This window comes from Salvelinus namaycush, chromosome 3 (genome assembly GCF_016432855.1).
Source record: "Salvelinus namaycush isolate Seneca chromosome 3, SaNama_1.0, whole genome shotgun sequence".
Classification (NCBI taxonomy): Eukaryota; Metazoa; Chordata; class Actinopteri; order Salmoniformes; family Salmonidae; genus Salvelinus; species Salvelinus namaycush.
In genome coordinates this window covers 68,221,542-68,245,107 of record NC_052309.1, presented here as the reverse complement: position 1 = coordinate 68,245,107, position 23,566 = coordinate 68,221,542, and the positions used below count along the sequence as shown (strand labels likewise).

At 43.9% G+C, this 23,566-nt stretch overlaps 1 protein-coding gene across 1 annotated transcript in view; it reads left to right on the top strand.

Annotated features, from left to right (window-relative positions):
- LOC120044001 (potassium voltage-gated channel subfamily H member 4-like) overlaps window positions 1-22,946 on the top strand; it is a 28,578-nt gene extending 5,632 nt beyond the window's left edge. The window contains exons 2-16 of the mRNA XM_038988594.1: window positions 7,609-7,842; window positions 8,387-8,500; window positions 8,660-8,802; window positions 10,625-10,868; window positions 11,768-11,925; window positions 12,624-12,831; window positions 13,564-13,758; window positions 15,489-15,688; window positions 17,012-17,261; window positions 17,557-17,771; window positions 17,874-17,912; window positions 20,353-20,735; window positions 20,984-21,063; window positions 21,323-21,399; window positions 21,876-22,946. Coding sequence (XP_038844522.1) covers window positions 7,609-7,842; window positions 8,387-8,500; window positions 8,660-8,802; window positions 10,625-10,868; window positions 11,768-11,925; window positions 12,624-12,831; window positions 13,564-13,758; window positions 15,489-15,688; window positions 17,012-17,261; window positions 17,557-17,771; window positions 17,874-17,912; window positions 20,353-20,735; window positions 20,984-21,063; window positions 21,323-21,399; window positions 21,876-22,946 — 3,611 coding nt within the window. The remainder of the gene's footprint in view (window positions 1-7,608; window positions 7,843-8,386; window positions 8,501-8,659; window positions 8,803-10,624; window positions 10,869-11,767; window positions 11,926-12,623; window positions 12,832-13,563; window positions 13,759-15,488; window positions 15,689-17,011; window positions 17,262-17,556; window positions 17,772-17,873; window positions 17,913-20,352; window positions 20,736-20,983; window positions 21,064-21,322; window positions 21,400-21,875) is intronic.
- Window positions 22,947-23,566: the final 620 nt, after the last annotated feature.

Sequence of the window (23,566 nt, the reverse complement as noted above, 5' to 3'; positions counted from 1 at the left end):
CCTGCACAGAGCCATTAGACTCCCCTTTCTTTTAGCTCACTCACAACCTAAAAGCTATTTTATTATTAGTCATATGTGTTCACAGTTCATGCATTTAGTTTGTCATCTATTAAGCACCTCTGCGTTTGACCATAGGATATATACTGAGTGTACAAAACATTAGAAATACTTGCTCTTTCCATGACATAGACTGACCAGGTGATTCCAGGTGAAAGCTATGATCCCTTATTGTTGTCACTTGTTAAATCCACTTGTTAAATCCACAATCAGTGTAGATGAAGGGGAGGAGACAGGTTAAAGAAGGATTTTTAAGTCTTGAGACAATTGAGACAATTGATTGTGTATGTGTGCCATTCAGAGGGTGAAGGGGCAAGACAAAAGACTTAAGTGCCTTTGAACGGGATATGGTAGTAGGTGCCAGCCACACTGTTTTTAGTGTGTCAAGAACTGCAATGCTGCTGGGTTTTTCACGCTCAACAGTTTCCCGTGTGTATCAAGAATGATCCACCACTCAAATGACATCCAGCTAACTTGACACAACTGTAGGGATCATTGTAGTCAACATGGGCCAGCATCTCTTTGGAACACTTTAGACACCTTGTAGAGTCAATGTCCTGACGAATTGAGGCTGTTCTGATGGCAAAAAAAGGGTGAACTCAATATTAGGAAGGCGTTCATAATGTTTTGTATAATAAGTATATGTCACTAATGGACTACTGTCGAAGCTGCATGATGCACTTTCCCATGGTCAGATTGGATCACACTCTTCTCAGTGGGTTACAAGAAGTGGGACATGACATCATGCTAGTGTGTGGCCGCCGATCTGTGTCCTGGCTGAGTTAATGAATTCAGTGTGAAGACAAACACACTCACACTAACACTCTCTCTATTACACACACTCACACTCACACACACACACCAACCTGGACTCAGGGTTAGACGTAACATAGTAAATGTAAACCCAGGACACTCCAATTATGATGATATGATATGTTACGTTTTGACTTATATATGATATGTTACGTTGTATTCATTGGTGGATGTCCATCATCCCATTTCGCATGATATGTTACGATTTACAATTCGTATGATATGCAATGCATTGCAAATCGTACAACACGCTACGGATTTGTAAAACGTATGATATGTAACGAATTCCAATCTGTTGTGGCTAATGTTAGCTAGGTGGCTATAGCTAACGTTAGCTAGGTGACTAAGGTTAGCTAGGCTAGGGGTTAGGGTGAGGGTTAAGTTTAGGGTTGGGCCTCCCGAGTGGCACAGAGGTCTAAGGCACTGCATCGCAGTGCTTGGGGTGTAACTATAGACCCGGGTTCGATCCCAGGGTGTGTCGCAGTTGGCCGCGACCGGAAGACCCGTGAGACTGCGCACAATTGGCCCAGCGTCGTCCGGGTTAGGGGAGGGTTTGGCAGGCTGGGATGTCCTTGTCCCATCGTGCACTAGTGACTCCTGTGGCGGGCCAGGCTCATGCACGCTGACTTCGGTCGCCAGTTGTACGTTGTTTCCTCTGACACATGCGGCTGACTTCCGGGTTAAACAAGCAGTGTGTCAAGAAGCAGTGCGGCTTGGCTGGGTTGTGTTTCGGAGGCCGCATGGTTCTCGACCTTCGCCTCTCCCGAGTCCGTACGGGAGTAGCAGCGATGGGACAAGACTGTAACTATCAATTGGATATCACAAAATTGGGGAGAAAAAGGGGTAAAAAGTACAATAAATAAATCAAGGTTAAGGTTATAGGAAGGTTTAGCTAACATGCTGAGTAGTTGCAAAGTTGTAATTAGCTAAAATGCTAATGTTGTCCGTAATGACATTTGAACACGTAACCATTGGGTTGCTAGATGTTCACGTTATACGCCTGCCTACCCATCCACCCCTATCAACCACCCTATTTTCGTTTTCCCTTAAATAGCCTGCTGTCTTACGTAACCATATCAAATGTAACATATCATACTAATACGTCTAGTCTATGAGACCAGGCTGCACACACACACCCACACAAATACAGAGTCAGAATAACTTTTTTCATAAGTTTGGTGGTAACAGGTCCTCCGTGTCATGGTGTGGGTGGAGGAGCTGGCCAAAAGCGTTAATGGACAAGACTGAACCGGTCTGGGGGAAGTGGGAGGTGCAGGGAGCCGTTATCGAAAGAAAATAGATGTAGTCGGAGCTTGAAATGTCTGTAGGGAGCTGATAAAATAGTCAAAAACTTTGACTTTCTTCTGTCCGAGTTCAAGACCTTCTGGGCAGCAAGACCTTCATTTTTATTTAAATTTTTTTATTTAACCTTTATTTAACTACGCAAATCAGTTAAGAACAAATTCTTATTTACAATGACGGCCTACCCAGGCCAAACTCTAACCCGGACGACGCTGGGCCAATTGTGCACCGCAATATGGGACTCCCAATCACGGCCGGTTCTGATACAGCTTGGAATCAAACCAGGCTCTGTAGTGACGCCTCTAGCACTGAGATGCAGTGCCTTAGACCGCTCCGCCACTCAGGAGCCCACACAGCGTATAATAGATGTTAAAATAATTGACTTCAACCTATGACCTATGACATAATATTCTAATAGCATGTGCGACAACAAATGGGTGGATGTGGGTATGTTTGCAATGTATGTCTGACTGCCTCCCTCAACTAAATTACCCTCTCCATTGTGTAATATGAATGGACCAGGCAATTACAGAATGAAGGAAAGTGACAGCCAAATGATCCCAACATGTGAGCATGGACATCAATTACAGTTAATTATGTAGGGGTTAAGCGCCAATCAAACAGCACCTGGGTATCGATATCAGTCACTGTTAGGAATTTTGTTAATAAATAGTTAAAACAAATTCTAGCTTTAGATAAAACTATAACTAATTGAACTCTGCATGCCTGGGGAAAAGAGATTTGTGTTGTGGGTCATAAAATAAGCAGAAAGGGTCGTTAAACTATGGTTGAACTGACCCAACTTAGCCCTGAGGTGTTTAGATAAACTTTTTAGGTCTTCCATTATCTTGAGTTGTCTGCTAAAGTGGTAATCAATTATAGTGAGCCTTCAGGATAAATGATTATATGGTGTTTCATGTGAGTGCCCTGTGAGGTTAAAATGAACTTTTGAACCTGTTTTCTATTTGTCAGGACAATGAGACTCATTCTGTAACCTATGACGTCATAGCTTGTATATAAACCTGTGTTTATGATCAAATGGGAGCGTGCTCCGAGAATAAACACTTATCTACTTTTAATAAGACTGCATCCTGTCTATTTTATGTTAATAAGTATCTTACAAATTCTTATAAATAGACAGATTGAATTTAATTAATGAGTACATTAGAGGAAAAATTTAATTCCACTAACAGTCACCCACTCTGCAAAAGTAGGCTAACATACTTAACTCCATCCATCCCATACACAACAAAATGAGTAACCCTAGTAATGTCTGGTGGACTGTAACAGGCTGTAATGAAGGACAGTTCCCTCTATAACAATCCATTATATCATTTCTCATTTCACTCTTAATAAATTATTTAGTCGTTGCCCAAATGCAAACAAACTACTATATACAGTACACATGTACACACTGTACAGTTATTCCCATTTATATGTACATTTCAGGTTGCACTCTGTGGATTATGGTACCGGGGTGTCAGAGCAGAGTTATCGATTGCAACGTTTACGCAGCAATAGTTGTATTTGTGCGCACAACAGAAGGCTAAAGCTCTCGTTGTTGTCTCATTGTCGCTCCACAGAATGATTCAGTCTAATTATATGTGTGGGCTGGGAGCTACACACAGCTTTACCCTCCTAATTGAGGCATAGAATTATTTAATAGCATTTCCCCTCCATTTCAATTCACAAATTGTGGTTATTGTTGTTGTGATTGTCAAAGACTCCAGCCACCCTAGTCATAGACTGTTCTCTCTGCTACCACACGGCAAGTGGTACCGGAGCGCCAAGTCTAGGTCCAAGAGGCTTCTAAAAAGCTTCTACCCCCAAGCCATAAATCTCCTGAGCAGCTAGTCAAATGGCTACCCAGACTATTTGCATTGCCCCCCCCTCTTTTACACTGATGCTACTCTCTGTTATTATCTATGCATAGTCACTTTAATAACTCTACCTACATGTACATATTACCACAATTGCCTCGACTAACCGGTACCCCGCACATTGACTCTGCCGGTACCCTCTGTATATAGCGCTATTGTTATTTTACTGCTGCTATTTAATTATTTGTTACTTTTAGTTCTTATTCATAATTTTTTTGTAATTTTTATTTTATTTTTTAAACTGCACTGTTTGTTAGGGCTTGTAAGTAAGCATTTCACTGTACACCTGTTGTATTCGGCGCATGTGACAAATACAATTTGATTTGATTGACACAAAGGGCCTGGCTTTTTTGCTTGTGTAATGTAAGTAGATTGGTTTGGGTTTTGCTCTTCGTCACCAAATGTCAATTACTGAAGCTACAAGTGCATGACCTGAAAAGTAATAGAAATGACAAGTGTTATTCACTACAATGGAGAAGTCCCTTTTTTATTTATTTATTTATTTATTAACCCCTTTTCTCCCCAATTTCGTGGTATCCAATTGTTAGTAATTACTATCTTGTCTCATCGCTACGACTCCCGTACGGGCTCGGGAGAGACGAAGGTCGAAAGCCATGCGTCCTCCGAAACGCAACCCAACCAAGCCGCACTGCTTCTTAACACAGCGCGCATCCAACCCGGAAGCCAGCCGCACCAATGTGTCGGAGGAAACACCGTGCACCTGACCTTGGTTAGCACGCACTGCGCCCGGCCCGCCACAGGAGTCGCTGGTGCGCGATGAGACAAGGATATCCCTACCGGCCAAACCCTCCCTAACCCGGACAACGCTAGGCCAAATGTGCGTAGCCCCACGGACCTCCCGGTCGCGGCCAGCTGCGACAGAGCCTGGGCGCGAACCCAGAGTCTCTGGTGGCACAGCTAGCGCTGCGATGCAGTGCCCTAGACCACTGCGCCACCCGGGAGGCAGAAGTCCCTTTTGTTGTGCGGTCGAACCGTTGTGAAGGTTCGACATGGCTTTCACTATGAACTTCCATTCTGCCATTCTTCCATGAGAGAGAGAGAGAGAGAGAGAGAGAGAGAGAGAGAGAGAGAGAGAGAGAGAGAGAGAGAGAGAGAGAGAGAGAGAGAGAGAGAGAGAGAGAGAGAGAGAGAGAGAGAGAGAGAGAGAGAGAGAGAGAGACTGGTAGAGACTGGTAGAGACTGGGTGCATTTTAGCAGAATGATAGAGTCATGTTGGAGAAAGGACTTACCATCTGTTTGCTTTGGTTTAGAAAAACAACCTTGTTTCACTTGTCTATATCAGTCTAAGGGAAGTAACAATGAAAATCATGAAGCTACTGTAAAAAAAACTCTATTGGTCCAAAAACACCTCAGTTTATTTAATCATCAGTATGTTTTCCCATAGGATTAACTTGTTGCAAATCTATTTGTGTTCTTCCTGTTTAAAAAAGGGAACGTATCCTGGTTACCTCCTCCTTGTGGAAATAACATCTTTGCCATATGCTTTTTATTAAAAACAATTACAAATTGCTATGGCAACCCAAGCCTGGGCACATAAAGTCTCATGCAGCTTCTGTACTAATTATCTCTACATGAGTCACTGAGCGACTGTGACATTTCAAGAGTTGAATGTCTTTCTCTACAGGAAATAGTGTATACAGTAACAGTATACAACCTACCTCAATCTAAAGAGATCCTCCATCTATACAGCTTTCAACAACAGCCAGACTTAGTCCATGGCTCAGTAGGCTGAGGGTTGCCTGGTGGTCGGACTGTGGCAGAATTAACTTAACAAGAGATCTGGAGCAATTAGGTCCTCTTCCCCACTCTGTGTGAACTAATGATCAATTAGACTTTTGTACTAAGTGTGTATATAATACTGCCACAACATCTACAGTATTGTCAATGCAAGTGTCAATTTTTTTCTTGTGTTTCAAGGAGGACTTATCCAGATTGCCTCATTAGCTAATGATAATGGGCTGCTTATGTAAAGACTTTCAAACTGTGACCTCAGTGTTTACGCACTACGCATCTAATTATAATGGAGATAATTAGTGTATTGATTGACAGGGTATGATCAGACCCTCACCACATGTACAGTCGAGAATAGGAAACTCGGGCCATGAAATTCTATCTTGTCCAACGCAAACCACCCCTGTGTGGAAGAGCAGTGGATGAATAGATACATTATGGAATTGAATTCAGTCAGTGGAATCATTTCCTATGGTAACTCTATACGGCAGTGACCCAATGGACTTGGAGTGACCTAATGGACTGGATAGTTGGGGACAGGTGACAACGGACAGGCATTGGATTGTGGGAGACATCTGTGAGGGGCAATTGTCTCTGCACAATGATGCACAGTGCTACAATAGAGTCTACTTTGCAACCCTTTAGAAAGGGTGGAACAGATGGGAGGGAGATGGTCCATTTAACAGCTGCCTGCAAAACCTTTTTTATGGAGATGAGTTGTTCAACTCACTATGGAAGAATATATAATTCATAAATGTTTATAGCTGTACCAAATACACAATGATGTTCTCTCTCTCAACAGAGTAAGCAGGTAAATAGCAGATAAATAGAGGTACATTTAAATCAAGCAAATCAAATTTGAACAAAAACTTCAAGAAGTATGTTAAATAATCCCCCAGCATCCTCCAGCCTCCCATAAAAAGAAATACATCTATTAAAAAATCTACAACACCCTTGCCTTTTGTTGAACTAACACTCGCGCTTGACACATCAGAAAGGGGGCTAAATGACTGTGACATCGCACCTGTATTCTTGTTACTGAAAGTACACCTTCCCTTCCGCTCAGCCTGAGTGCCTGCACAGTTCAACAGATGGGTGCAGCTCTGAGAGGTGGTTGGTATTTCAGTGGAGTCTGACAGAATCAAAAGGCAGCTACTGAATCAGAAGCTCCAGCCTGTCCTGTGATTGGCTGGCGCTGTCTTTGGTTACATGCGCAGGAGGATGTGAGGATACTACACATGATGCTAATTTCCTATCCCCATTAGTGTCCCCAGGCGTCTGCTGGGGGGCCCCATGGGCTGTGGGCCCCCATAGAGTGAACTGGGTCCCCTCTTCTCTTCTCTCCTATCACATCCACCAGACTTCACAGGCCTAAACTTCAAAGTCTGCTCTGAAGTCCCTGCAGGCTGCTGTGGATGGGTTCTATGTGCTAGTTAGTTAGTTAGATCGACTGAGACCGAGACAGACAGAGCTCTTTTTCAGACAGCTAAAGGATGAAATAGACCCTGAGAAGAGAAAATGAGTGGGAGGAGAGAGAGATTCAGAAAGAAACCTGAAAGCGAGTGAATACCTGACGCTATGTTCCACCTTCATAGATGGCTGTATTCAACACAAGCTTGATGGTTAATTGCATAGCCTAATTCAGCATCCAGGGGCAAGGACATTCATCCATTTAATGTCTGAATCACACAGTGTACTCGAGGGACAGAAATAATTGTTTGACCACTTATACAGCAATCATTACGCAGACAGAGTTAGGGTACAGTACATTGTGTCTCTAATTTTTTCTCCTTGCTTTCCACAGACAGCAACTTCCTTCTTGGGAATGCCCAGGGTCGCCAAGGTTACCCCATCGTGTACTGCTCGGACGGCTTCTGCGAGCTGACGGGGTTTGTGCGCACTGAGGTGATGCAGAAAACATGCACGTGTCGCTTCCTGCACGGGGCGGAGACCAGTGAGAGGGTGAGGCAGCAGGTGGACAAGGCCCTGGAGGGACAGCAGGAGTACCAGGGGGAGGTGTGCTTCTACATGAAGAACGGTGAGCATTCAGTTAACACATGGTGGCCCTCCATACAACATCATCCAACCAGATCTATCTTTTTAATGTATTTTTAGAACAATGGACAGAGGATGCAACATACACCAAGTTCACTTCTGCACAATATGAAGAGGGAGTGAAATACAATCCTCCACGTGTCACTATAATTTAACTCAGGGGTGTTCAAGGTCATTTAAATTAAGAGTGCAGATTATTTAATGGGACAATATACAAACGTTTTGAGAAAGATCATTTGAAAAACACAATTTTATTGAGTAAATGTATTTTGGTTTATTTTCATTATTGATAAGAGATGAAAATGCAATGAATTGAAGGTTATTTGTTGACGTAAACGTATACATTTACAGATTTTGTAGGTTGTGTCATTAGATCTGGGGTGGGATGGGATGGGATGGGGGGGTCATGAGAAATTATTGGGAAAAGAACGGGTTCCCCAGAAGTTCTGGCGGGACAAAAATTGGGTCCCGCTGAAAACATTTGAGGACCACTAAATCTAACTTCTTCTATAATGTTGCTTCCACAGGAAATCCATTCTGGTGCCTTCTTGACATCGTGCCGATTAAGAATGAGAAGGGTGAAGTGGTTCTATTCCTTTTCTCCTTCAAGGATGTCACTGAGTCGTACGGAAAAAGCCACCATCACAGCAACAGGAGGGCGGGGGAGGCCACAGGTATTCTACTAACACTGTGGCTTACATCTTACTGAACCCTTTATAGTTTAGACTGTGATGCTCTCTATGATGATAGCATAAAGTAAAGCTTTAATAAGTGTAATAACCCATTCATTGTGGTCCTTATGTCATCAGGCATCTCAGAGGACGCACATCAGAGCAGAAAACGCAGCCGTTCCCACTTTTCCCAAGCCAGGGAGAGGGGAAGGACTGTCCTGTACCACCTCACCAACCAGTTCTCCAAGAGGGGCAAGGGGAAACTGCCCAATGTGAGTTCCCCTGGACTTCACTGTACTGTACAGTAGAGTGTATTGACTCTCTTTAGAGGAAAGGCATAATTTCATTATATTACCAACTGCTTTCTGAAAGATGACGTCATTGGTTTTCATAGCACATGTAAAATCACATTCTTACCACATTCAAATGAAAACATATTTGAGCAGACGTGTTTTGTAGCATATAGAGCAAGGTGACTTTTACCTATCCATTTGAGGAAGGTTGAGCTTGGCCCAGATAGAGGAATTGATCAGGCAGCCTTTGAAGCTCCGGTCGGCTGTGTGTGGTCTTTGTAGTGCTGGTATATATAGAGCAACAGAGAGACGCAGTGTGGCCTTTTGCAGATTGGGACATGGGAAAGCTGGGGTATCATCTCACTAATTAAAGGAAAGTACCGGAAGAGAGGTCACGGTATAACACAGCAGTGGACAGACAGAACCAAGGATTTTCAACCTTTTCCCTCTTCCTCTGTTAAACACATGTTATAGGAGGTAATTGTTATTTAAAGATACGTCAATTGTACCGTTAAATGCTGAGAGACTTCAAACTTTAAAAAATATATGACATTTATGAAAATTCACTCTCTCCAAATCCTGCCTTTTACATACTTGATGGTGATCAGTCAATGTTTTTTTTAAATTGTGTAAAAAATGTGGTTACCATTGACAACAGCATGGGCTATGTGGCATTGCATGCTTTGAAAAATGTTCAAATTTGCGCTGTTGCTGTGACAGTTCTGTACACATTCAGTTGTTGTTGTGCATCTAAATCCTCCATGTGCAATTACCAAGTAATTATCTCCCATAATGTACCCAGCTATTATCCCACCAAGGGTTCCCACTTGGAGGTTCTGCTGAGCTATTCAGCAGCATCTCTAGTCACGTTGAAGAACGACAGAGGGGATTTACTTTCAGATCTCATTACCTCAAGGGATCTCCATAGTACCTCATCCATATTTCATCTCCTTCATACTGTGTCATTTATGGAGGATAAAGTCAGTGATTCTGCATATGTGTCTAAAAGAACATGTTGATAATTGTCTCTCCCGGTCTTTCATGTATTGTAAAGTGAAATGAGGTTCCATTTGATCCCCAGGCCTGTTAGATTACCTGCTACTGTTTCTGCAGCTACTACCTCTGTGAGCCAGCCTGTGGCCACTAAGTGCATGATTTTATTTTTATTTATTTATTTATTTCACCTTTATTTAACCGGGTAGGCCAGTTGAGAACAAGTTCTCATTTACAACTGCGACCTGGCCAAGATAAAGCAAAGCAGTGCGACAAAAACAACAACACAGAGTTACACATAAACAAAGGTACGGTCAATAACACAATAGAAAAGAAAAATAGAAAACTCTCTGTACAGTGTGTGCAGACGTAGAAGAGTAGTGAAGGTTATATGTCTGTCTTCAAAAGTTGCCATTGAACCCTTAAGATGATTCTTGATTTTAGTTTCTGATTATTTGTCTAATTGTTTGACATTTTACTTCACTGTTAGGCACTAGTAACGCAATCATTTTGCTGCACCCGCTTTACCATCTGCTAAACTGTGTACGCGACCAATAAACTTTGATTTGACGTCCTTTATTCCTAAAAGGAACATTTACTTCTCCTCTCTTGTGCCACAGAGGAGTTTGGATTGTGGTCAAGGGAGAGCTGCAGACACTGATTTTGATGTAGCTAGGGCAAGTAGGTTTCAGTGCATTCTTGAGATGTTATCATAGACACAAGTGTCACTGTGCCAGTGTGCTGTTTTGGGCTTTGTCTGTGACCTGGGACCTATGACCTGTGACCCTTGGCCCCTGTCTCCCTGCAGAGTGTATTCCAGAAGCCCTCTCTCCCAGAGTACAAGGTGGCGGCGGTGCAGAAGTCCCGCTTCATCCTGCTCCACTACAGCGTATCCAAGGCCCTGTGGGATTGGCTGATCCTCCTGGCTACCTTCTACGTGGCGGTCACCGTGCCCTTCAATGTCTGCTTCGTCAGTCACCAGGACGACAACGACTGTGACTCCCGTAGCACCATTGCCAGTGACATCGCCGTGGAAATGCTCTTTATTCTAGGTAACATACTGTTGTATAACAGTACTAAGAGTGGTTACATAGTACTCCAATGGTAAATGTCATATCATTCTGGTGGCTAAATGAATTGGCACCAGTAGCTAGCTCCTCTGGAATATAGTTGATCAAGAATAGTTATTTCCTGCTGTGGCAGTGGGTGTTTCCTTGGAAATCGGTCACGCTTGACTGTACTCGCTCACCCACTGTCACGCCCTGACCTTAGAGATCCTTATTATTCTCTATGTTTGGTTAGGTCAGGGTGTGACTCGGGTGGGAAAGTCTATGTTTTCTATTTCTTTGTTTTTGGCCGCGTGTGGTTCCCAATCAGAGGCAGCTGTCTATCGTTGTCTCTGATTGGGGATCATATATAAGTTGTCATTTTCCTTTTGGGTTTTGTGGGATCTTGTTTTCTGTTTGGTGTCTGTGCATGACAGAACTGTTTGCGGTTGAGTGTTTTGAATAAAATAATCATGAACACTTTCCACGCTGCGCTTTGGTCTACTCTACCTACCACCAACAAAAGCCGTTACACCCACCTTCATTACCAACTCATCATGGTATCTGTGTCACCCCTGGTTACAGCTCACATTTTGAGCCACAATTAGAGACTTCCTGTCTCCGATGGATGTGTGATCCTAAAACAGCTGTGATGGGGCTCAGACTTTTTTAAACTGAGGAAATGGTAATTATGTACAGTGACATTCATGTACAAAATTATCATCACATCGTGTGTTATTCTAAACCGTTGGTGTCATGCCACAATTAGCATTTACAGCTCACCTGGAAAAATGCTGGAATGTAGAGCCTATCAACTCACTTTACACACTTGTTGTGTAATTGAGTAAAGGTTAAAATACTATTTTGCTCATGTTCTGCTGGGTTTTCTCCCTGTTCCTCCCCAGATATCATCCTGAACTTTAGGACCACCTTCGTGAGTCAGTCGGGTCAGGTGGTATACGATGCTCGCTCAATCTACCTCCATTACTGTGGAACCTGGTTCTTTATAGACCTCTTTGCTGCTCTGCCCTTTGACCTCCTCTACGCCTTCAACATCACAGTGGTGAGTTTGTATGGGGGCATTGACTGTGCATGTGTGGGTGTCATGGGCGTTTGGCTTCGCGTGTATATGCAGTTCCTTATCCTATCTTGAACAGACAGTGCTTGTTCGATAGCCCTTCCCAGAATAATCGTTTTCCCTCTTAAAATATGTTGTTGGTCCTCTTTATTTCCCCTGAGCATTGAATTGTAACGGATTAGGTCTGCCACCTCCATGCTTTATTGAGCTGCTCCTTCCTTCTCTCTAGTGTCCCTCCCCCTATCCACTAGCTGCACTCCCCATCGCTCTCTCTCTGTCTCACGGTTTAAATCTCAGCAAATAGCCTTCTCACTTAATCTTACCTGGGCTCCTGAGATGTGATACTGTTCAACTACCCCTTTTTCCACCAATCATTTGTTTCTCAAGCTTCCCAAGAGATGTGCTGTAATTTACTGATGAATGTATCTTTAGCCTCTGGGTGAAGTGGGATATTTGAGTGGTAGGAGGAATGTTTGCTCACTGCATCTCAGCTAGACCGTGTCCCTGGAGATATCAGTTCGGTACAGAGGATAGATCGTCTATACTGTATATAATGTCTGACGAGTTTAACCGGACTATGACTCAACTCTCTAACGTCTTTTGGCCTTTACACATGTCACAATGCAAATTCTCATCTCTACATGAATCGTTGCATGTAAACATGTCTGTTACCTCCTGTCCAGACCTCGCTGGTTCACCTCCTGAAGACGGTGCGTTTGCTGCGGCTGCTGCGGTTGTTACAGAAGCTGGACCGTTACTCCCAGTACAGTGCTGTGGTCCTGACCCTGCTCATGTCTGTGTTCGCCCTGCTTGCCCACTGGATGGCCTGCGTCTGGTACGTCATTGGCCGCAAGGAGATGGAGAGCAGCGACCCTGTCACCTGGGATATAGGTGAGTGCCTGTTTGTTAGTGTTTGTGTGTGTATGTTTGTATATTGTGTGTGGTTGTTGGACCACTCTCACACAGTAGACACATCAACATAATGTTTCCCTTTGTCGAGCTCCTTGGCTTACTATAGGGAAGCAGCCATGTGTAACCACTATTCTCTCTAAATGTGTCTGTAACACAGTAACTCATTTAACTTGCCTGACAGCTAGATGCTATGGCCCCTCTGCACACTCGGTCCCTGGACAAGCCTGAATGCTTCTGAACTGGTTTCTCAGTCCATCTCCCTCCATAACACCCTCCCAGTTGACCTCACAGCAAGTGTAGGACAATGGACAGAGACTGTTTGAGACTACTCCCAGCAAGCATACCTCACACTCTATAATATCACCTCTGGACGGAGATAATCATCAGTCAAGCAGACACAAAGGAAAAAGCAACCCAAACTCTTTCACTGGTCTCCTATCAGATCCCTGTAAAGCATTTTTCTTTTTCTCCTCCTCTCTTCCTTTGTCCCCCCCCTCTCTCTCTCTCAATTCAAGGGCTTTATTGGCATGGGAAACATACTGTATGTTAACATTGCCAAAGCAAGTGAAGTAGATAACAAACAAAAGTGAAATGAACAATAAAAATGAACAGTAAACTCTCTCTTCCTCTCCCTCTCTCCCCCCCCCCCCCCCCCCCCCCCCCCCCCTCTCGCTCTCTCTTTCTCCCCCCCTGTCCTGTTGTACTCTCCAGGCTGGCTGCAGGAGCTGGGGAAGCGGTTGGAGACCCCATACATCAACAGTACGGTTGGCGGCCCCTCCATGCCCAGTGCCTACATCGCCTCCCTCTACTTCACCCTGAGCAGCCTCACCAGTGTGGGCTTTGGCAATGTGTGTGCCAACACAGACGCAGAGAAGATCTTCTCCATCTGCATCATGCTCATGGGGGGTAAGTCCATCTGCATCATGCTCATGGGGTGATAAGTCCATTTGCATCATGCTCATGGGGGGTAAGTCCATTTGCATCATGCTCATGGGGGGTAAGTCCATCGGATGCGAGGCAGTGTTAGTAGACATCTTGAGACACAAGCTGTCTTAAGACTTCTTGAAGACATTTGTTGTTTTTAAGATATCTTTTGCAGTATTTTCTTCATTCTTTCAAGACCTATTAAAACCTCTTAAGGATCCGCCCTTTAAAAAAAAAAAATGCCTAAAATGACATACCCAAATCTAACTGCCTGTAGCTCAGGACCTGAAGCAAGGATATGCATATTCTTGACACCATTTGAAAGGAAACACTTTGAAGTTTGTGGAAATGTGAAAGGAATGTAGAAGAATATAACTCATTAGATCTGTTAAAAGATAATACAAATAAAAAAACTGCTTTTTAAAAATTGATGCAAGAGAAAGGCCATAATGTATTATTCCAGCTCAGTTGCACAAATGCTGATGCTCCAGATACTCAACTAGTCTCAAGAAGCCCAGTATTATTGCTTCCTTAATCAGAACAACAGTTTTCAGCTGTGCTAACATAATTGCAAAAGGGTTTTCTAATGATCAATTAGCCATTCAAAATGATAAACTTGGATTAGCTAACACAATGTGCCATTGGAACACAGGAGTGTCACGAATATTACCGAAGGTGGCTCCCCTTCCCGTTAGGGTGGCGCTCGGCGTCGCCGGTCTACTAGCTGCCACCGATCCCTTTTTCCTTTTTCGTTTGGTTTTGTCTAATTGTTTTCACCTGTTCATTGTTTGGTTGTTAGGGTGGTGTTATTTAAGTTTGTTTAGCCCGCTTCTGTTTGTGCGGGCTTGTCTTCTGTTTTGTGTGAGGTGTTCGTTGGGGTTTTTCGCTGTCCGGATTATTTTACCAGAGTGTACTGAAGTGGAGTTTATTTACGCCTATGTTTGGTGTAACCATTTGTACCTTTTTTGGTTGGACATTAAAGCGTGTTTTTCCCCGTATCCTTTGCTCTCTGCGCCTGACTCCACACCCATTCACTCATTGAGTGTTACAAGGTGTGATGGTTGCTGATAATGGGCCTCTGTACGCCTATGTAGATATTCCATTTACAACATTAACAATGTCTACACTGTATTTCTGATCAATTTTATGTTATTTTAATGGACAAAAAAAGTGCTTTTCTTTAAAAAACAAGGACATTTATAAGTGACCCCAAACTTTTGAATGGTAGTGTATGTGCAAAGTTTTAGACTGATCCAATGAACCATTGCATTTCTGTTCCAAATGTTTATCAAGACTGCCCAAATGTGCCTAATTGGTTTATTGATACATTTTGAAGTTCATAACTGTGCACTCTCCTCAAACAATATCATAGTATTATTTCACTGTTATATCTACTGTAAATTGAACAGTGAAGTTAGATTAACAAGAATTTAAGCTTTCTGTCCATATCAGATATGTCTATGTCCTCAGATTTAAAAAAAGAAAAAAAAATCTTACAATCTCATGATAATCACATTAGCCTACGTTAGCTCACCGATCCTAAATGAGTTTGTATTAAGATGTCTCGAGATGTCTTCACAAATCTCTTAAGAAAAGTCTTAAGGCATGGTGATGGCTGGGTATGACTCTCCTCTGCATATGTATGTGCTTTGAGCACAAATGAGTAATCTTGTAATACTCCTTGACCCCCATGTTCCTCGTCCGACCTGCAGCCCTGATGCATGCAGTGGTCTTCGGTAACGTGACGGCCATCATCCAGCGCATGTACTCTCGGCGCTCGCTCTACCACACGCGTATGAAGGACATCAAGGACTTTATCCGTGTGCACCGTCTGCCCCAGCTGCTGAAACAGAGGATGCTGGAGTACTTCCAGACCACCTGGTCTGTCAACAACGGCATCAATGCCAACGAGGTGGGTCACATGACACTATGTATTTAACAATGGTGGTAACAAACTCCGGCCAATGATAACAACAATCCAATGCTTTCAAATCTCCGATGAGGAGTGGGCAAGTGCACATTTTAGGATAAGGATGGAAAATTGGAATGCAGCCATTAGGGTAGACGAACATACTGACAGACTGGTCTTTATATATTTTCCGATGTACATAAATAGCCTTTCAGAGAGAGTACACCTTACGTTGGGATTAGATCATTCATTTTCTACAGTCATCTTTTGTGTCACTTTCAAGGTCTTTCTATCAGATGGTGTTGACAGTGTGGGTGTGTATTGTCACATTCAGACATAGATGGCTTCGTGGTCTAGTCGTGTCTCCGTGTGGGATGGAGGATTCTAAATCATCTCCACCTTTCTTTCCCAATCGTCTCTCAGTCTTTGCCCAATTAGGTTAGATTGGTTCTTTTAGAAAGTAGTCTTTTGTTTTTGGTCTTAGACCTATTATTGGCTAAAAGTGCTCCCTATTGATGGAATAACCTACACAATTCCTTGCATCTTGATTCCTTGGTGCCGCTATGGCAGTTTAGGATTGCAGTTGTTCCGATTGATTCTAGAGTATTATTTGTTGTGTGGTTATTTTTTATTCTTTTATTTGCAATGCGCATTTTTCCCCCTGTTTGTGAGAAAGTGTTTGTACTTAGGGCACCATTAGGAATGAGGCCCTGGTCTCATTTGGGCTACCCTGAATAAATACAAGTTAATAAAACCTTTTTAAGTCTCTTCATTATAGACTACAGAGACAGGAATAAAAAAAGATGGTACTCATTTACACCCTCTCATCATCAGCTTCATCCTTTATTCTCTGCTGAAGGCGCGACAACAGACGCTACGAAGGATCCCGAGAACTCGCCGATTTCTTACACCTCTTAGCTGGTGCTACTGCCAGGCTAGTACTAGTGAAACAGATCTACAGTGCACATTGAATGTAGAGATTTATCTAAGAAAGCTCCCATGAAAACAGCTACTGTACATTGAAGTGTGTAGCCACTAGCCAAAATACAGCTAGAGTCCAACACAAAATACAAGATACACAATTCTCAGTGAGTATACAGTATGTTTCAAAAATAAATCTAATACATGTTTGTGAATAACTGGTGATTGGCTGTCCTCAGTGTTCATAGGCTTGAACTTGGTTTCTACGGTCTATCATCTCATCTGACAAGAGCATTCCTTTAGCTTTCATCCTCGGACACCACTGTCCCTCTCTGGTACCTCTGTAATCTGATACAAAACCATTGCATTGTAGGTTTTGATGTCCTCCTTCTCTCCTCCTGTTAGCTCCTGCGTGACTTCCCAGATGAACTTCGTGCGGACATCGCCATGCACCTGAACAAGGACATCCTGCAGCTGCCAGTGTTTGAGCGGGCCAGTAGGGGGTGTCTGCGCTCCCTCTCCTTGCACATTAAGACCTCGTTCTGTGCCCCGGGAGAGTACCTCATCCGCCAGGGGGACGCGCTGCAGGCCAACTACTTTGTCTGCTCTGGGTCTCTAGAGGTGCTGAAGGACGGCATGGTCCTTGCTATCCTGGGTACGTCTTAGACAACTCACTTCCCTGTTCTGGAGTACACTTTCTTTTTATACCTTCCTTTTTCTTTCTCTCGTGTCGGCGTTCCGTCTCTGTTATCAACTCTTTGGCAGCGTCTGAAATGGAATCTTATTCCTTTTATAGTGGAATACTTTTGGCCGGAAAAGCAGTGCACTGTATAGGGAGCTAGTTTCCTTTATCCCTCAATTGTTATCTCAGCAATATGGATGTTGTCATTATACTGTATGAGAGAAGAATCCAATCAATTCAGATTATTAATTGGGTAATCTGTCTCTAGGCAAAGGTGATCTGATTGGGGCAGACCTGACAGCGCAAGACAAGGTGATCAAGACCAATGCGGACGTGAAGGCTCTGACCTACTGTGACCTGCAGCACATCAGTGTCCGTGCCCTGAGGGAGGTCCTGGGCCTCTACCCAGAGTACGGCAGTCGCTTCAGCTCTGATATACACCACAACCTCACCTACAACCTGAGAGAGGGCAGCGAGGCAGAGGTGAGAGCCACACATGCTTGCTCAATCACTCACTCAAAGTTTACTCTATGTGGACTGTGTAAACTGTAATGAAATTGTGATTCATTCTGACTCACTGTCCAGGGACTGACAAGGTTCTCACGGTCCCCTCGGCTCTCTCAGGTAAATGTGTGCCTTTTTATTACTATACTACAGATGGTGATTACTATGACCTGTCAGTCTGCTACTGACAGATAACTCAGGGATGCTCCCACAGCCATCGTATCTACAAAGTCACAGCTTCACATGATCCACAAATCAGAGTTCAGCACATTTGTAGTCATAGCCGGACTCTTTTAAGCTAAATGTCCAAATAAAATATTTACACCTTCAGATGTGAATAAGGCTTTGTGACTCATCGTTCCATTGTTCAAAGTGTTTGAATATTTGGTCTGGGACAGAGACATTTAAATGACTGAGGTTGATATGAGGGTTCTGGTCCCTGACCCGTTGCCCTTCCCTCTTAGGTGAACATATAACTTGATAAAAGGCTGAACGCAATGTTCTCATCTAGATCCCAGATAGACCTTCACTCTGAAAGATGCATGATTGCAACTCTCACGGCCCCATTTTGCCACCTTTTATTGAGAGCTTAACAAAGGGCTGTCATTAGTGTGTCTCTGTGAGGCTGATTTTGTCTCTTGTTTTTTCTTGTATTTGAGTGGGTGTTGGAGTAGGCATATGCCTTTGTGTGCGTGCACATGCATGTGTGTTTCTATGACGCGAGTGTCCACGTGTTAATGTTTCTACATCGTGCGTGGGATTTAACGGATTCTCTCAAAATTCATTTACCAGAATGTGAAAATTGTCTGGTAGCAATAAACGTAATAATAATAATAATCTGACAGAAAAAATGTCACTGAGGAATAACAATTATAAGCCCCGATGAGGTCATAACAGCTAAATAATCTAACTCCTACTGAAAATGCCAAGTAGGCAGTTCACCTCAGTGCACCTAATTGAGAGGAACAGCACTGACTCACAGCAGAACAGCTATTAGAAGGAAATGACACAGTCTCTTGTTACCGAAGTAGGTGAGGATGGAGGGGGGCTGGACACTGATTATTTAGCATTTTTAAACACCTGTAACATATTTTTCCTTCAATTTAGAGCCATAATCATTATGCCTAATTCTGTTCAACACATTCCAGAGGGTGTTATTCTGATTGTTGTTAATCTCAAATCTCAATATACTGCACTAACATACCTAGGATATTACCAGTGGAGGTTCTAGACCATTTCAACTGGGGGGGGGGTCCAAGCTGGGGCCAGTTACATTAGACGTTATTGCTGTCATATCGTTTTCACTGCATTAGCAGGCAAAAGACCATGTTCATAATCATCATCGTTGCCACTGTCTAATAACGTGTCACGTTCCTGACCTGTTTTCCTTTGTCTTGTATTTATTTTAGTTGGTCAGGGCGTGAGTTGGGTGGGTTTGTCTATGGTTGATTTTCTATGTTGGGATTTTTGCGTTCGGCCTGGTATGATTCTCAATCAGAGGCAGCTGTCAATCGTTGTCCCTGATTGAGAATCATACTTAGGCAGCCTGGGTTTCACGTGTGTGTGGTGGGTGTTTGTTTCCGTGTTTGTGTTTTTCACCACACGGTACTGTATCTGTTTTTCTGCACTTCGTTTATTTGTTTTGTATTTTTCAGTGTTCAGTTTTTCCGTTATAATAAATCATTCATCATGAACACTAACCACTCCGCGTATTGGTCCGATCCTTCTCGCCTCTCCTCGTCCGAGGAGGAGGAATATGACGATAGCCGTTACATAACGGATGTAAAAAAAGAACCGTGGCAAATATTTGTTATGTAAAAATTATTTCATACTCCACATTTAAGGGGGCCACAAGGGGGTCCAAAATTGTTGTCACAGGGGCACTGGCCCCTCCCTGCCCCCCCCCTTCAGAACCATCACTGGATATTACATCCTAGTATTTTTCTAAATCTAAGCGTACCTCTTGACCGGTCTGGTGGTTATTCTTTAAAAAAAACTAAATATGCTTCTCTGCATCTCTGATCAAATCTGGGTAAAAGATTAGGATTATTCAGTACACTGAGTAATTGCTTGGTTTTATAAAGTCTACCAACCTTGCCAGCTGGCATGCCAGCTAAGATAGTTAGATAAGCTACTCTAACTTAATTGACAGTCTGAAATTACTTGGTAGCTAGGTATGAGGTTGGGAGATTATGAACGTATCTAGCTGGCTAGCTAAAGCCAACTTAATAGAAAATTATATGGCTCTAGATTGCAGGAGAAAGCTGTTTCAGGTGTTTGAAAATATAACAATTCTCCAACATGCCCCCCTCTGGACAACCCCCCCCCCCCCCCCCCCCAGCCATCCTCGCATACTCTGTGCCCACTCAGATTTGTAGGGTGCATGACGCCCCTGCTACCCATTACCGGCTGCTAAAATCAAATTTAACTCTGTGTATCACTCTACACTCTCTCTCCTCCTCCAATGGCAATAGGCTACTGGAGGGCATGCATGGTTGTTTGTGAGAACTACAGAGAACCTGTTACTCATGCCTCTCCTCTCCCACCCTCTGCCCCTCAGGAGCGAGCTGATAAGGACCACAAGCTTCCCTTCATTGTGGAGGCAGAAGATGTGGAGTCTGGTGAGGACATGAGCCACTGTTCCACCGGTGCATCCCACCAAGGACGGCTGCTCCTGATGCATGGCCTGAGCAGCCCCGTCTGCCACCCTGGCCTCAGCAGCCTGCTGGGGGAGGAGCTTCGACATGTCAGTGCGCTCCATCTCTGCCGCTCCCCAGCCCAGGGCGGCAGAGGCCGTAGCCCATCCCCTCAGCTGCTGTCCAATGAGGAGGTTACTCCCGCCCCAGTGCCCAACATGGTCACAGATCACAGCTCATCCCATAGGCCAGCCAAGTTGCTCATACCCTCCCTACATTGTGTCAGCCCTCTGGACCTCAGCCCCAGGCGAGTAATGAGACATAAGTGTCAATCAAAATGACTAGCGTTTGTATTTCATTAGCCCAGTACCTGAGCCTAAGGTTTGTAGGATTATAAGACTATAACCACTAACTAAAAAGTAAATCACATTTTCCAATGGATTTACCTGGTAATAACAGCAAAGACAGATTACAGTTCAATTTATTTAACTGAAAATCACTTCATATTTAATCACAACCCACTTAAGTATGAACCTCTCTTCCTATCTCCTCTAGGGTTGTGGATGGAATTGAGGATAATGGGCAGTCATTTCACTTCAATGTGGATCAAGGCGAGGCAAAGACCAATAGCAAAGGTAATGGTCTCATGTTAAACAATGGTTTAACTACCAAAAAACTATTTTTCTAACAGTGGTTTTCTAACAGTAAATAGAAATGTGTTTTAGGCAAGGATACTGAATTGATTGGTCAGAAAATTGCTTTTTTAGAATGATCCAAAGCTGTACAAGTAGGCTATTCATACAAATGAAATGGTATGAGCAAAGTGCTTTATGTTGGAGTGGGGTGTGAAAGCACTGATCTCATCCATCCTTGCCCATCCCATCCCCCTTATAGACCCATTCCAGGTGAGCGCCAACTTACTTCTGGAAACAGAGGAGGTGAGACAGAACATCAGCCAGCTAAGCAAAGAGGTATGAACATACGATTACATTGACGGAATAAACTGACACATAAACCAACATAATGATGTATCAATGAACTGATAAATGAATGATATGCTCCATCTAGGTAGAAAGAGCTCAAGAGACGCAAACTTTTTTGTTCTCCCACTTCATTTTCCGTACTCTACTTTCGCTGTACCCTAAAGAGTGTCTAAAAACAGGTCATCCCTGACACACTTTCAGCATTAAATACACCACTCAGGCTATGTAGGCAAGAGAACATTTAAAGACATTTTTCCTCAAATAAAATGTAGGATTGTTAAATTCGAGATGGTCCAGATTTGAAAGCTCACGTAACACCGACTGATAATTTGACTGCTTGTTTTTGGTTTCTACCATTTCTGACCTAGAAAGAGACAATAGAACTATCCTGCCTTGGAATAATTACGATTCAACCAAGCAACAGACTATAGCTTTCATTATTCTGCATGCCATCTATTTTCCAGATGAATACCCTTAACCAGGAGGTGTCCAACCTGACCAAGGAGCTCCACGAGATGATGTGTTTCCTGCAGGCCCATGTGACCATGTTTCATTACCCCTCTGCTATCTCCACCTATCCTTACGGCCTGCAGATGGCCCCTAACCCCAACCCCAGCAGCAACATGACTGCTGCCAATGACTGGCAGACACGGGTGCCTTTCAGTATGCCCGCTGGACCTCACCCATCTCACCTCCAATATGAACCTCTCAGCCACCCTGCCAGGAACATGTGGGCCTACAGTGGGGTGCCCACCCAGGGCAGAGGTCCCGGCATGAGTCAGAAGGTGGAGGTTGAGCACCTTCACCAGACGTCCAATCCCAGGTCGTCCTGTTTACATCCGTGCTGCTCGGACAGAGGCAGAACCACTGGTCAGGGACTTGAAGCCCAGTACAGGCCTTTCCCGACCTCCAGAACTACACCCAACTCACCCTACATGGGCCACTCCCAATGCCGGACTGGGCCATCTCTTCTGAACCTCAGCTCTGCCTTCCCAGTACTCCCAGGTGTGGGTCCTGGTCAAGTTGAGTACAAAGCCTCCATCCCCACCATCAGTACCTTTCGTTCCCCAGGCAGCCTCAGCCAGTCCCACCCCTCCCTGAGTGTCCAGGTCAACTCTGACCGCAGCCATTCACCGCCCATCTCCCCAATGCCTATCCACGTCTCACTGACCCCTACCGGCCAACCACAGTTCCACACCACCTTCAGCTCTCAGTCTGGGGTCTACACGTCTGTCAGCCCAACATACAACCAGACCACGCAGGGGCAGGGCTCTCTCAACAGAGCCAGGAAGAATGACCTGGTGGGCTCCAGCCCTGTCCACACACTGGACTCATCCCTACCTCTAGTGGGGCAGTCAGCAGGGCAAGAGCCAGACTGTGGAGGGCCTAACATTGAGTATCCACAGGACAGGGAGAGACCTAAGAGGATGCAGAGTGATGCTGAGCAGGCAGAGTCCCAGACCCAGGAGACCAACATCAGCACACAGCAGGCCCTGGAAGTCGAGCCTCTCTGGGGCTTGGAGGTGACACATTAGCAGCTGTCTGGAGCCCCACAGAGACCAGATAAATAAACTGGAACATTACTGCTGCAAAGTAACGCTGAGCCCATCAACTCTCCCTTTTTGGTTGCATCTCTTATGCTACATGAGTTTACATCTGAGAAATGAATGATTGCTTTACAGTCTAAAACGTACACCACAGTAATCACACTACATAATATCGACACTGATTGTACTACTACTTGATGTACTGTTTATTTAATTTGACTGTAAATACAGCATTGATATGGACCCGAGATTATGAAGACAAGCTGACTCAGTTTACAAAAGTATTCAGCTTTGTGTTTATTACGCATTTCTTGTGAACTGAAAGTTAGGTATTACTAACCGGAGGGTATCTCTAGACATATCATATTGAGACCTGGCAGCCATGGGAACAGCAAACCCCACCCCTTTCCTTCATTATAATGTGTTTACATAGAAAGTATCATCACCTAAATGAGCATTATTTTGTCATGTGTTTTTATGTGATTTCATTGTTTGTGAACACACTGTGGAGCTCATTCTACAAGCTGTCTGGACATTACAGCATACGACCAATGTTTGTGCTCATTATTTTAAGAAATTGTCTCTTGGCTAGCCTGCCAGGGGATTGC